At 36.4% G+C, this 13,450-nt stretch overlaps 4 protein-coding genes across 4 annotated transcripts; all 4 read left to right on the plus strand.

Moving 5' to 3' along the window:
• Positions 1-1,203: 1,203 nt before the first annotated feature.
• On the plus strand, positions 1,204-4,049 carry LOC112723019 (uncharacterized protein At4g15545). The gene is made up of 9 exons (XM_025774238.3): positions 1,204-1,804; positions 1,903-1,971; positions 2,151-2,207; positions 2,300-2,369; positions 2,609-2,701; positions 2,839-3,096; positions 3,242-3,284; positions 3,473-3,551; positions 3,662-4,049. The coding sequence occupies exons 1-9, from the start codon at positions 1,529-1,531 to the stop codon at positions 3,752-3,754; spliced, it is 1,038 nt and encodes a 345-aa protein (XP_025630023.1). The 5' UTR covers positions 1,204-1,528; the 3' UTR covers positions 3,755-4,049.
• A 768-nt stretch (positions 4,050-4,817) lies between these two features.
• On the plus strand, positions 4,818-7,465 carry LOC112723020 (receptor-like cytosolic serine/threonine-protein kinase RBK2). Its single transcript, XM_025774239.3, has 9 exons — positions 4,818-5,031; positions 5,156-5,262; positions 5,362-5,745; positions 5,863-6,114; positions 6,217-6,371; positions 6,450-6,529; positions 6,630-6,765; positions 6,864-7,010; positions 7,085-7,465. Exons 1-9 carry the CDS (start codon positions 4,949-4,951, stop codon positions 7,238-7,240), a joined length of 1,500 nt encoding a protein of 499 aa, XP_025630024.1. The 5' UTR covers positions 4,818-4,948; the 3' UTR covers positions 7,241-7,465.
• A 34-nt stretch (positions 7,466-7,499) lies between these two features.
• LOC112723021 (probable prolyl 4-hydroxylase 4) lies at positions 7,500-10,658 on the plus strand. The gene is made up of 7 exons (XM_025774240.3): positions 7,500-7,978; positions 8,072-8,129; positions 8,247-8,351; positions 8,515-8,572; positions 9,245-9,420; positions 9,898-9,967; positions 10,062-10,658. Exons 1-7 carry the CDS (start codon positions 7,842-7,844, stop codon positions 10,355-10,357), a joined length of 900 nt encoding a protein of 299 aa, XP_025630025.1. The 5' UTR covers positions 7,500-7,841; the 3' UTR covers positions 10,358-10,658.
• A 281-nt stretch (positions 10,659-10,939) lies between these two features.
• Positions 10,940-12,637, plus strand: LOC112723023 (histidine-containing phosphotransfer protein 1). Its single transcript, XM_025774241.3, has 6 exons — positions 10,940-11,375; positions 11,468-11,598; positions 11,684-11,752; positions 11,964-12,035; positions 12,114-12,186; positions 12,285-12,637. The coding sequence occupies exons 1-6, from the start codon at positions 11,316-11,318 to the stop codon at positions 12,342-12,344; spliced, it is 465 nt and encodes a 154-aa protein (XP_025630026.1). The 5' UTR covers positions 10,940-11,315; the 3' UTR covers positions 12,345-12,637.
• The last annotated feature ends 813 nt before the right edge of the window (positions 12,638-13,450 follow it).

Here is a 13,450-nt window from a genome sequence, read left to right on the forward strand (position 1 = left end):
CTTCGTTCTCAGGTGGATGTACTTCTGACTGTTGTCGTCAGGTGTGAGAATTTTGTGATGTTCCTTCCCATTAGGATTACTTGTTCCTTCTTGTCGTGGGGGTATTACGAGGGCTCGATCGTCGTTATGAGTTTCTGGTTCGGACTCAGATGCAGTGCGTCCATCTTCAAGTTGCTCGTCCGCCATAGTGGGGTGTAGACTTCCAAGTTCCCGGCAACGGCGCCAATGTTCTGAGGGTTACCTGAAATGGTGATTTGGGCTTGAACGTGGTCCAAACTCCTTCTGAGGCAGTATCCGACTTGTGCTTGTGCCGAGGTCCGAGTTCCTCATGAGGAGGTGGAGGGTGGTACCTGCAAAAGACTCCGATGTTTAAGTTAGCAAGGACTTTAAGTAGGTTTTTAGTAGATTGGACTTGAATATACCTGAGGGTGTCAGTGTATTTATAGTAGAATAGATTACCATCTTTTAGTGTAGTCACCTTTGATGGTGGATAATTGTTCTCTTTTTTAGGCAAGTTTGTTGAGATCTCTCCTAGAGGGATAGGAGATATCTTAGGAAGTAATTACTTATTTAAATAAGCGAGACTGAATTTCTGTCGTCGCGCTCGACCTCTATGAGATCGGGTAAGAATAATGAGACCACTGTTTTTGGGTGGACTTTATTCCTTTTGGACTTGGCTTCATTTTAGGCCAGAATATGAACAATATCTATGCGTGTGATTCTAGGTTTGAAATTGGTTCTTTTTCCCCTCTAGGTTTTGGACTTCTAATATATATATTGCCAAATATACAAAAATAATATTTAATTATTATTATATTTATAAAATGTTAAATGGCTAAACATTGTTTTAAGATAAATTCACTATTAATTTTTTTCACATAAAGTTGAGTCGGATGTAGAATTATTTCTGCTGATAAAATTCTAGTAGGATAGTTTTAAATCTGAAATAGAATAAGATTGAAGTTTACAAAATATTTATCCCCACAAACCCTAAACTAGAACCCTGCATATCCTACCATTGCCAACCCAAACTTTGTTTCTCACTTACCCAAAAACGGACCTAATTTCTGCAAGCCATGCGGCCTAATCCAATTCATCATACCCAAAAGAAAAGAGGGGTTAAAAAAAAAAATACCGAGAGGTAAATAGTAAATGGTAAATGTTTGATCTTGTTCAAGTCCCACTTCACCTCCTTCCTCAAATGCCACATATTTTTGACATCATTATTTATTTATTTTCCCGAATACAAGCTCTGTGGGGCATTTCTCCATCCATTTGATGGTCCAAACTCCAAAGGTTCCGTCTCCTTTGCATTAACAAGCACAGATCATAAAACCTAACATTCTAATAACATAAAATGCCAAATAAACCGGATAATAAAGAAAACAAAAAGGAAAGAAGCATGTGATTCTAGTATGCCAGTACTAGTTAGCTAAACCCATAATTAGTAGTAATTTTTTATTTAAAAATAGAAGGAGAGGAAAAAGGGGAAGAGAATAAACAAAACAGGAAGAGTTAAGTTAGGAGTATGGCGGCAGAATCGGGAAGCTCGAAGTTCGATCTTCCCGAGGAGGTGGTACAAGTGCTACCGTCAGATCCCTTCGAGCAGCTTGATGTGGCACGCAAGATCACATCCATTGCGCTCGCGACGCGTGTCAACGCACTCGAATCTGAGACGTCTGATCTACGCGCCAAGATCGCCGACAAGGACAATCTCATCGCCCACCTCCGCTCTCAGCTCGCCTCCCTCGACGCCTCCCTCTCCCAAATCGCCGATAAGCTCGTCCAAGCCGACCAAGATAAGGTCCCAACCACCACCCACCACCCGTCGAACCCGGTTCAATTCGCTCCTTTGAACCACGTTTGACCGTTTTTCTTTTCTTTTTTTCTTTGAGATAATAGGAGAGCTTGCTGAAGGAGAATGCTTCCCTTTCCAGTACCGTCAGAAAGCTCACTCGGGAGGTCTCCAAGGTCTCAATTTCTACTCTTCATATTAAATTCTGAGTTTTAACCTAGAAATGGAAGTGAAAGAAGAAATTGGGAATTGTATTGTTAGAGTAACTTCGAGTAGAGCGTGATTGAATAATTGATGAATGTGATGTGACTGTGAATGGTTAATGGAATAGGACTAATGTGCTCTACGTTTACAGTTGGAGGGTTTCAGAAGGACGCTTATGCAATCACTTCAAGAAGATGATGATAATTCTGTAAGTGACTGTTATTGTCATCGTCATTATCATTATTTATTATTATTTTCAGGGAGAATTTTTTTTACCAGTTATGGATTTGTTTCTCATAGGGTGGAGCTCCAGAAATGGTTGCTAGAATAGAGAGTCAATCGAGCTTGACTTCCACTTCCCATTTTGGAGGTACTTTCTAGTTTCTACTCTGTTCTATTGTATATTATCCAACTTTATAAGAATGGATTTCTCTTGAGAACTGGTAGGAAACGATTTAGGTTCTCTTTGGGGGAAAACAAGAGGAAAAGATAGTTAAATGGAGGGAAAAGTTACTATTTGTTGCTCATACTGCAATTCAAACCTGATCCCTTATGGTTGAGATATAGTTTTATCGTTTCTGGCCTTGAGTAGTTCTAATTGTATTGCAGACGATGATGCTTCACGGCCACCGTCGACATCTTCATCGCAAACACATACTTCTGATGTTGGAAATTCTTTTGTCCGGGATCATGAATCTGATGGTATGCACTATTACTATCATCCATGAGGGGATGGGTAGATTATAGACATACATTTCAACTATGCATTGCCAAAGATAATAAAAAAATGAACTATGATTGTGCATTCTTGCATTTATTTTCTATTTCTGTCATTGCAGCCACAAGACCTCGAGTATCACAAAGTCTCCTCTTAGCATCCCAAACTAGCACCCCTAGAATTACTCCACCCGGTTCCCCTCCAATTCTTTCGGCATCAGTGTCCCCAAGAACATCCCAACCTGTGTCTCCAAGGAGACATTCAATTTCAGTCTTGAACTCAAGAGGCATGTATGATGACAGGTCTTCAGTGTATTCCTCAATGTCCTCGGTTCATAATTCAGTATCTAGCTCTGATGTAGGAGCTGGATCACAATTTGGTGAGTCTTTCCAACTTTTCTGTTATTGCTTTCGTATCTAGGAATATTTTTATGATGTCAGACTAGCATGGATTGCTCTCTCGGATCTTGGCCGGGCTAGTGTACTCACGAGTTTCTGTATCATTTTTATAATTGGGTGTCATAGGACGAACCCGGGTGGATGGAAAGGACTTTTTCCGCCAAGCAAGGTGAGGCCCCTGTATCATGCATGCTACTTAAACTCTTCGTTACTTGATCACTCTTAATGGCTTACCTATTAGATAATTTGATGTTATCAGATTGAAGTATTAACAACACTTAAATCTGATAACACTATGTTAAACTTCTACTGGTCATGTACGAGTCCCAAATTTAATCTATTTTTTGTTATCAATAGGAACCGTTTGTCCTATGAGCAGTTTGGAGCATTTCTGGCGAACGTTAAGGAGCTGAATTCCCATAAACAAACAAGAGAGGTAATCCCTGCCTGCTGCTTTCTTTGCCCCATCTCTTGTGCTTTCCTTGATCCTCTTAATCCTTTTTCTTTTTCAGTTAACTGAAACCTTTATCTGTGGTGAAATTGCAGGAGACGCTACAAAAAGCTGATGAAATTTTCGGGCCTGAAAATAAGGACCTTTATGCTATATTCGAGGGATTGATTACTCGCAATGTCCATTGACGTTATGGCTAGCTGAATTTTCAATCGGAGTTTGTTACAACTGATGAATTCGTGTTCGTTTACGGCTTTACATACTTCTTTGTCCCCATTGTGTGTTACATCCTGTTAATTTTTGTATGATAAAATAATTCTTTGGACATGAAAGCCTGTAAATTTATATTGACCAAGACATTTCTTCACGGGACATTTTCTTGGTTGGTTCATCCAATGTAATACCTTAATTTATCTTACTTGTATAATGGTTTGGACGAATTTAGTCAATTCACCATGAAATCCACGAGGAATTCGTGAATTATACTTCCTTGTACTATGTGATGCGATTCCTAAATAAAACAATGAACTCGAGCTAATCGCATGGTTTGCTTGTATTGTAATTGCCGAAAACCATACAAGGCTTCGAACTTCCACCGGATAATGTAGAAGTACGCACTCCTGTTCGTGTGGATGTTGTACGTGCAAGAAATCAATGTATTTTGGTTTCTTGTTTTTAACTAGTTTCTTTTTTCGCCCTCAAACTAAAAATGATTTCTTATTTTTAACCATACCTTTTTTTAGTACAGTCATAGTAGTTTCTAGCAGTTTTATATTTAGATAGATTAACTTGGAAATACTTCTAGTTTTTAGAAGCATTCATAAGTTTGTTTGGATAAAATAATAATTTTTCTTTTCAACGATTGAGTTATGGGGGAAAAAAGAGGCATTTCAAAATAGGGATTGGTAATGGTAAGAGCTAGAAAGAGAAATAATGAAATATAGTGAAAACTAAAATAATAACTAAGCAAATTAATATGAATCTAACACGCATAGAATATATTTCTCTTTTTTCTATTTTTATGAAAAAAGCCACTCTATATATGCGGCTATTATCTAGGAGTAGGAGGTCGTTTTTTTAAAGGAAAAAGAAGAAAAAAAGAGGAATAACATACGCAAATTTTGATGCACTTTATTTAGATTGGTCAAATTTCACACAATCTTGTTATGTGCAATTTACATTGGCAAAGGCAACCTGGTTATCTCCATGGAAACGAAAAACAACGAGGACGAGTTAGTATATGGAAGTTAGAACAGCTAATATAATTGACCATTTTAGGACTAGTTACTTCTCTAATGGAGTCATTTACATTACAAATTCTGTTGCAGCTGATATAACAAACGCCATCTCTGTCTTGCTTCTTTTGTTTCATCATCTCCTCTATGATGTGGTCTGCTCCTCGTTCTGCTTTATCCGCCATGGCCCTTGAGCCACCGCCCTCTCCCCAACCTTCCTCTGCCACCAGGTAACACATTTCTAAATGCAACCTCCAATCTTCCATTTCTTCTCATCCTTTCTTCCTTCCAACCATTTTGCATTCACATATTATCTTAGATATGCTATTTCTATATATGGTATAATATTTGCAGCAATGATGGATTGCAAAGCAAACAAAGAGAGCAGAATGAAGCAAAGCAGAGATCAATAATAAGGTCTCTAAGGAGGCTAACTGCGCTATCAACAGGTTCACTTCCAGGTATCAAAACATGTTGAAATTTAATTAAATGTTTCTATGTTTTTAAGGTCATTGTGTATCATACTAATGATGAATTAAAATGATTGAATACCGCATTAGATGTGGAACCTCCAAGAAGTGAGGATGTCTCTGTATCTAGTATGAAGAGTTGTCCGAGTCCAGGATCCGAAAGCTCCTCTTCCAACACCGGTAGCCCTTCTAATTCCGGGGAGCAGTCGGATTTAAAAGGCAACAATAACAATAAAATGAATGGCATTGTTAGTATTCTGAAGAAAGGATCCCAGATGCCCCTCTATACCTTAACCTCAATCAAGGAGGCTCCGTATTTCAAAAAGAGAACCTCCGCCGAACGAATCCCAGAGGAATTTTCTGCAATTCTTAAACAAGGATCATCTCTTAATCCTGAGGCTTATCGCTTTAAAGCGTCCTGGAAATTATTCACTCTCGCAGATCTCCAGGCCGCGACCAATAATTTCAGCCAGGGTGTGCAATCCTTTTAATTTCTTGCCTGACAAGAAACTCTCGTATTAACATTTTTGTTTATTTATTTATTTTTCTTTCCAAGCTGATAACCAACTTTCATACTTTTCTTTCTTGAAGAGAATTTGATCGGGCAGGGAGGTTATGGTGAGGTTTACAAAGGCCAATTGGCAGATGGAACCTTTGTAGCAATTAAAAGGCTAACAAGAGGGGACCAAGAAGAAATGACTGCAGATTTTTTGTCCGAGCTTGGGATTATAGTGCATGTGGACCACCCCAATATTGCTAAATTGATTGGATATGGAGTTGAAGGTGGAATGCATCTTGTTCTTCAGTTGTCTCCACATGGCAGCCTAGCTTCCATACTATATGGTCTGTTAACCTCTAACAAGCTTTGAATATGATCAAGCACAAGTTTTTTATAAAACAAAGTTAATTAACTGGTTTCTTCCTTTGCTTGCTTGAATTCTGAAGGACCTAGAGAGAAACTGAATTGGAACATGAGGTATAAGATTGCATTGGGGACTGCTGAAGGCCTCCACTATCTGCATGCACAATGTCAAAGAAGGATTATTCACAGAGATATCAAGGCTGCTAATATATTGCTTTCAGAGGATTTTGAGCCACAGGTGCATTTTTCTTTGATTATAAACACCAGTTACCAAATTTATATGCTTGAAACAATGTTAACTTGAATGTTGCACCAGATAGCTGATTTTGGACTATCTAAATGGTTACCTGACAAATGGACTCACCATACTGTCTCCAAAGTAGAAGGCACATTCGGGTTTTTATATCTAAGAAACTTGCCAAAGTTTTCTTTCTAATCCAGTATTTTCATTATTTGGCACTTCTAATGTTTGTTTTCTTTCTTGATGTGAGAACAGTTACCTTCCTCCTGAATACTTCATGCATGGTATTGTTGATGAAAAAACTGATGTATTTGCTTATGGAGTGCTATTATTGGAGCTCATTACCGGCCGTCCGGCTTTGGACAAAGCTCAGAAAAGTCTTGTGATGTGGGTATGTTAATGTCAGCTATTTCATGGCCTTAACTTGATATTCAAAATGTCAATATTTATATTTATTATGCCTCTGGCTAAGTAAATAATTGGTTGCAGGCAAAACCACTGATATCCAAGAGCAAAATGGACGAGCTTATTGATCCATGTCTTGCTGGTGCCTATGACGAAGAGCAGATGAAATATATAATCTTAACAGCTTCTTTGTGTATAGCGGAGTCGACCGTTCGACCGCGAATGCATCAGGTATGTCCCTTAATTGATACTTGTCAAGTTAGCTCAAGCGCGCTTAACTAATGTTATGGAGTGGATTCATGCAGGTATTGCAGATAGCAAAAGGTGAAGAAGGCAGCATGGAGTTAGTTAGGGAACTCCTGGAACCTTTATGTGATGATGAGTTCCTTGAAGAAGAGTTTCCTTCACCTGAGAGTTCCAATGACATATCTAAACATTTGCAGACTATTGGACAAGATTAAGACTCTGCTGATAACAGCAAGCATTAAAGACTAGATTATGGCCCCTCATTTCATTTCAGATATTGCAACTGTGCAAAAGTTTAGGTGTAGTGATTTTATTTGCAGAATAGGTATTTGTGTGTATATTTCGTTATTTCTTGTGTGTATTCAATGGCAATCCAAGATTTCAAATGTATGCTGATAATATTACGCAGTGAAATTCACTATGAAAGATATTTTATCTAATTTACTTTTTCCTTATGTAGCAAAATTAAGCACAATTATACATGCTTTTTTATAAATAAATTAGGAAATTTTCATATAGAAGATGACAAATGAAGAAGCTAGAAAGTGTGAACATTTTCTTACAAGTTATAATTGTTGAAGAGAAAACAGAAACCAAAATGTCAACAGGAAAATTAATAATTAAATAATCATTAATTAATTATTAATTAAACTGATAGAAGTTGAGGTCAATAATAATTAATAAAGGAAAGAAAAAAAAACAAAATCTAATCCTCCCGCTCGATGAGTTGGATTTGGAAGGAATCAGAAGGAAAACGAAAGACGAGAGAGAAATAATTTTACTGGAAAATTCAACTTCGAGATCGAATCAGAGAAGATGAGTAATCATAGGGTTCTGCTCTTGTTCTTGGTGACGTGGATCTCCCACTGCGATGAAGTGTTGAGCTCGTACGCTGGTTCGGCGAGCTCCATCATCAACCCTTCCAAGGTCAAACAGATTTCATGGAATCCAAGGTCCTCTTTCATATTATTGTTACTCATTTCGCTCTTCCTTCTAAATCTAGCAATAATCAACTAAGTTCTTGAATCTCAATCCGATATTTGCAGAGCTTTCGTTTACGAAGGTTTCCTCACCGACCTGGAATGCGATCATCTGATCTCTTTGGTGAGTAATATATAACTATAATATAATATAATATGCTCTCTTTCTCTTACGTAGAATCCGTTACTTGCTAACTGTTAGTTTTCTTTGCTAATCCGAGTTACGCGTTGTTTAATTCAGGCGAAATCAGAGCTTAAGAGATCTGCTGTAGCGGATAATCTTTCTGGAGAGAGTCAGTTGAGTGAAGTTCGAACAAGCTCTGGAATGTTCATTCCCAAGGACAAGGTTTCTTCCTCTTCTTTATAATCTATCTACTGTAATCCATTTCATTTTTGAAATTCACGTTGGAATTAGTGTGATCTACTCCCCTCCCTGCCTTGAAATTATGCTCCTGAGTTTTGTAATTAATGCTGCGTATGGAGGTTTTAATTCCCTTCTAATTTTATAGGATCCTATTATTTCTGGCATTGAGGATAAGATTTCGTCGTGGACCTTTCTTCCGAAAGGTATGTCATGCCATATAAATAATTTTCTTGGAAATATATGCTAACTTATATTAATTTCTTCATCTTCTTGCTATCCTATATATGTTTGTATCTGTGCTCAATGTTTGGTTGGTCTTGGTATCATTACATGTCAAGTGTAATGATATGCTTCTCTGTGTTGTACTTGTCACCAGTTTGTTTGTTTTTCCAGTTCATGAAGAAATGAGAAGTAAGATTTGTTAATTATAAAACATGAGAAGACAAGGTTTAATGTAGCTTTTATTTTGTCATCTGTCATAGCTTGCTGTTTTTGCATCTGCCCCGGCTTTAGCAGAAGGAAGTTGCTAAAATCTAGATTGCTCTATGCTAATATTTTCACTTGTGGAATGAGAAAGTCTGCAACATTTTAACAGATTGGTTAATTGAGTCCGAATTGTAATTTCCAGACAATTTAGAGCAATTGGGCAGAGATACTAGAAAAAAATTAGACAGGAGTTTGTTAGAAAACATAATTAACCTTTGACTGCCAATCATCTTCATACAACAACATCATTGTTCACTTGCAAGCTAGGGATTTCATAGGGGAATGAACCTGTATCTCCATGATCATTTAAATGATTTCATAGGGGCGCGTTATTGTACCAAAGACGTTAGCATTAATTAGTGTCTTGTAATATTGTTATTAAATTTCAGAAAATGGAGAAGACATTCAAGTATTGAGGTATGAGCATGGGCAGAAATATGATCCGCATTATGACTACTTCTCTGACAAAGTTAATATAGCTCGAGGTGGACACCGTGTTGCAACTGTTCTCATGTATCTCACTGATGTGACCAGTGGTGGTGAAACAGTGTTCCCTAATGCAGAGGTTTGTATAGTAATTGATGTAGTTCGTTCCTCCTAGTTATAAATATATTATTGGAAAACATTTGCAGTTCATTTCAATCTGGATAACTATATCTCTAACTATACCAAACTTTCTAGCCTGTGATCTGAATTTCTCGTGTTTCTACGAGATGCTTGTATTTTATTCCGTTGCCATCTCGGCGACCAATATTAGAAAGTAGAAACCTTTTAGGAGTTTAAAGTTTGTGTACGCTTGACTGGGCCCTCTTGGGTGGATACTTTGGCAGCATATAGTTTGACTCTGCATTTAGAAGATAGTACATGTAGTTCACACCATACACTTTTCATTTTTCATATGATATTCTCAAGATCTCCTCTTTGGTTTCTTCCACTTCAAGCAGCAGATCTAAAAGCGTTTTGGTTTTAAAGAGGAAATTGTTTCTAGCTTTAACGACCAATAGCTAATTTGATAGCTTCTGAATTTTCACTCTGTTCACAGGAAACTCCACATAGAAGAGGTTCTGAAAAAGGAACCGATCTCTCTGAGTGTGCCAAAAAAGGAATTGCAGGTGGGCAACTGTATAATATTTTTACGGATTTCTCGCCTATGTTTGCATTATACTCATTGAGCTTTATATTCTTTCCTCACCTGGCATTACACAGTGAAACCACGTAGAGGGGATGCACTTCTCTTCTTCAGTCTTCACCCAAATGCTATCCCCGACACTAATAGCCTCCATGCGGGATGCCCTGTACTTGAAGGTGAGAAATGGTCAGCAACAAAATGGATTCATGTTGATTCATTTGATAAAACAGTAGGACCTGGGGGAGACTGCACTGATAATCATCAGAGCTGCATGACATGGGCTTCCCTTGGAGAGTGCACAAACAATCCTGAGTATATGATTGGGTCTTCAGACCTTCCTGGGTACTGTAGGAAGAGTTGTAAGGCATGTTAGAAACTTCACTACAGATTCCCACATACAAGTTTCTGCCACTGGATTTCAGATTTCGGTTGGTTCTTAATTTTATTCCTCTTCTATCCTGGATTGTAAATTAATTCTGTATCATTATGGCGAGTAGTTACTAGTTATAAAGATGATACTGTTTCCTTTTTGGGGTAAAAAACTCAAAATGGCCTCTGCCACACTTCCAAGTGATAGAATTGAGTTGTAATGCGGCATCTTGCTTGTCATTTTGTTGGCTATTTTATATGGATAAACAAGCGGGAAATAATAACACATGCATAATTTGTCACTAGGGTAAATCTCAATAGTTTAAATATTATTTACAATAACTATTTTAATGCTTGCTATGCAGTATTGTTAAAGACAAATCATTGTAGACAATAGCTGGTGAGATTTCAGTTTAAATTAAACTAGTATAGTATGTACGACGTATTTTTGTTGCATTGCAATGTTACGATGAAGTAATTATCATTTTGGCTAGAGGATAATTGAATGACGTAGAAAATATTAAAACGAGGAAGAAACCAATATGATGCTTATACATAATTTACATAGGGATAGCAAGTGATAAGTAATATAATTTATTAAAATAAAAGTTATGCCATAATTTAAAGGTGGATATTCTTGGTGATATCTTTACATGAAGATGGCATTGTGAATCATTAGATAATTTGATATGTTTGATTGAACTATCTAACGGTTCACAATGCTATCTTTATACGAAGATGTTTTTATAGGAGTATTTTCTAATTTAAAAAAGAATGTTTGTTTTTAAATTATTGTTTTTTAAAGAAAGCATTTTCAGACAAATATGATAAGTGGGGTCAAAGAAGCACCAAAGTAGAGTGCGAATCCATATAGGAATAAAATTTGCAGCATTAATAGCTGATAGTAAGTGGGTGCTAGTGTTTGTGTTGTGTGACAAAAGAAGGACTAAGGCAGGAAAATCATGGAGGTGGGTCAGATGCAGAGACAGTGGATAGACTACACCAGATCATTATTCATTGAGGTTTTCAATCTAAACACACCATTTCTTTCTTTTTATCTATTTATTTTTTCTCCATTTGTTTATTTTTGTGATCTTTGGTATGATGAGAGAAGGGGTTCTTGGATGCGCAATTCCTTCAACTTGAGCAGCTACAAGATGACAACAATCCTGACTTTGTTGTTGAAGTTGTTTCTCTCTTCTTTCAAGATTCTCACAAGCTTCTCAATGATCTCACCATTGCTCTGTCAGTCTATCATATTGTTCTTCTCACAGAGATTACTATCACTAATTAGCATATATATTCTCTTATCTTCTCTTCTCATGTGCAGAGATCAGAAAAGTGTTGACTTCAAAATGGTTGATGCTCATGTTCATCAGTTAAAAGGGAGTAGCTCAAGGTATGATATAACAATATATCATTTGCCTTTAATTCAACACAATCCGAGAGAGAAAAAGAAAAAAAAAAAAACATGTTTGTTTTGTTAAGTAGCTATTGTTTTTTTTTTTTTTTTTTTGGCAGTTCTTGTCTTACTTGTTCGTTCCTACTATTACTGAACCAGTCAAAGTTAAATATTAAGCTTAGTTAATTATGGTTGTCTGTTTTTACAGCATTGGCGCTCAAAGGGTTAAAAATTGTTGCATTGCTTTTCGCAACTTCTGTGAGGAACAGAATATAGATGGGTAAGTCACTTTTTGTCCTCATTGAACTTGAGAATTGAAATTTCATTCTCTAGTCACACAAAATTTTTGTTTCTGTAGGTGCCTGAAATGTCTGCACCAAGTTAAGCAAGAATGCTGCCTTGTCAAAAATAAGCTTGAAACACTCTTCAGGGTAACCATAATAAAAAATTGCCTGAAGAACATATTCTTTCATTGTGAATTTGTTTTACATTTATGTTTATTCATTCGTGTGTACTTTAATTTGTGCAGCTTGAGCAACAGATTATGGCAGCCGGAGGATCGATCCCTATGATGGAACTTAGTTTCTGAATGATCCAATTTGTAAAAATAGAAGCTTGTAAGAGTGTTTTGGAATAGTCTTCTCCTTGGTTGAAGTTTCTCTTTTATGCTGTGATGAATGTGTGGATTCTCATGTATTGAGAACAAGGAAGTTTCCATCTTCTGTACCTTATTTAAGAAACAGAACTACTAGTGTAATTTGTCATTTTTTTGCATGGTTTAACAAAGTCTAATTAGATAGCAACAGGATCAGATGGTTTATTAGAATTTGAATCAGAAACAAGTTTCACCATATGTGAAGAAAAAATGGCCCTTTTACAAAATTTGCTTAGACTTATGTACATAGACCAATTATGCTGTGGGGATAGCCTAGTGAATATTATTGTTGTTTTCTTCTGAAACTGATAGAGACAGGTGACTATTTGGAATTGGATTGTTTCTGCTGGTATAAACTTCAACAAAAGTGAGTAGTGACATTGTTGTCATTATCACATGGCATTAGTTGGCAATGGAATCATAGGTTAATGGTAAAAGATTGTGGAGATATAAAGTCACTTTATTATATTGGAATAAGAAAATGGGGACAGCCAATAATTCTATGAAGTTGGTGGCCCAAGATAAGGTGAATCATCACAAGATATGATATGATTCTCTTCTTCACAAAGTCAAATCTATATGTGGTAGCCTTCTCCCTCTCTATTAGATGCTGCGCAAATTAAGCCCTATATTTTTGTTTGTTTATTTTTAATTTATCGCTTCTCAATCCTAATAGCAATATAAATAAGACATTATGTCAATGAGTTATAGCTCAAATGACATAGTCTCTCCATACTCACCTAAAGATCGCAAATTCGAGTCTCATTTCAAACTTATATATATATATATAAAGACATTCTCATCCTCACCCAGAAATCTCGGATTCGAGCCTTACTCCTAAATATAAAATATATATTGATTATGCACGAAATAACATATGTTTATACACAAATCTATAATAATTGATTTGGTAAATAATTTTTAATGTAAACATATTATTTTTGTTTATTTTATGGTTGAAATTTAAAATTGTAGTTATAATAAGGATTTTGATCTATATAAAAAAGGATTTTGCTAAATGCTAATTGTCAAGAATATTC

Source organism: Arachis hypogaea, chromosome 11 (assembly GCF_003086295.3).
Source record: "Arachis hypogaea cultivar Tifrunner chromosome 11, arahy.Tifrunner.gnm2.J5K5, whole genome shotgun sequence".
Lineage (NCBI taxonomy): Eukaryota > Viridiplantae > Streptophyta > Magnoliopsida > Fabales > Fabaceae > Arachis > Arachis hypogaea.

Coding starts and splice junctions, on each gene's coding strand:
- LOC112723019 (XM_025774238.3), top strand. CDS start 1,529: ATGGCGGCAGAATCGGGAAGCTCGAAGTTCGATCTTCCCGAGGAGGTG. Junction 3,097..3,241: donor AGGAGCTGGATCACAATTTG/GTGAGTCTTTCC, acceptor TGGGTGTCATAG/GACGAACCCGGGTGGATGGA. Junction 3,285..3,472: donor GACTTTTTCCGCCAAGCAAG/GTGAGGCCCCTG, acceptor TGTTATCAATAG/GAACCGTTTGTCCTATGAGC.
- LOC112723020 (XM_025774239.3), top strand. CDS start 4,949: ATGATGTGGTCTGCTCCTCGTTCTGCTTTATCCGCCATGGCCCTTGAG. Junction 6,115..6,216: donor CCTAGCTTCCATACTATATG/GTCTGTTAACCT, acceptor TGAATTCTGAAG/GACCTAGAGAGAAACTGAAT. Junction 7,011..7,084: donor TTCGACCGCGAATGCATCAG/GTATGTCCCTTA, acceptor GGATTCATGCAG/GTATTGCAGATAGCAAAAGG.
- LOC112723021 (XM_025774240.3), top strand. CDS start 7,842: ATGAGTAATCATAGGGTTCTGCTCTTGTTCTTGGTGACGTGGATCTCC. Junction 8,130..8,246: donor GCGATCATCTGATCTCTTTG/GTGAGTAATATA, acceptor TGTTTAATTCAG/GCGAAATCAGAGCTTAAGAG. Junction 9,421..9,897: donor CAGTGTTCCCTAATGCAGAG/GTTTGTATAGTA, acceptor CTCTGTTCACAG/GAAACTCCACATAGAAGAGG.
- LOC112723023 (XM_025774241.3), top strand. CDS start 11,316: ATGGAGGTGGGTCAGATGCAGAGACAGTGGATAGACTACACCAGATCA. Junction 11,599..11,683: donor AATGATCTCACCATTGCTCT/GTCAGTCTATCA, acceptor TCTCATGTGCAG/AGATCAGAAAAGTGTTGACT. Junction 11,753..11,963: donor TTAAAAGGGAGTAGCTCAAG/GTATGATATAAC, acceptor CTGTTTTTACAG/CATTGGCGCTCAAAGGGTTA.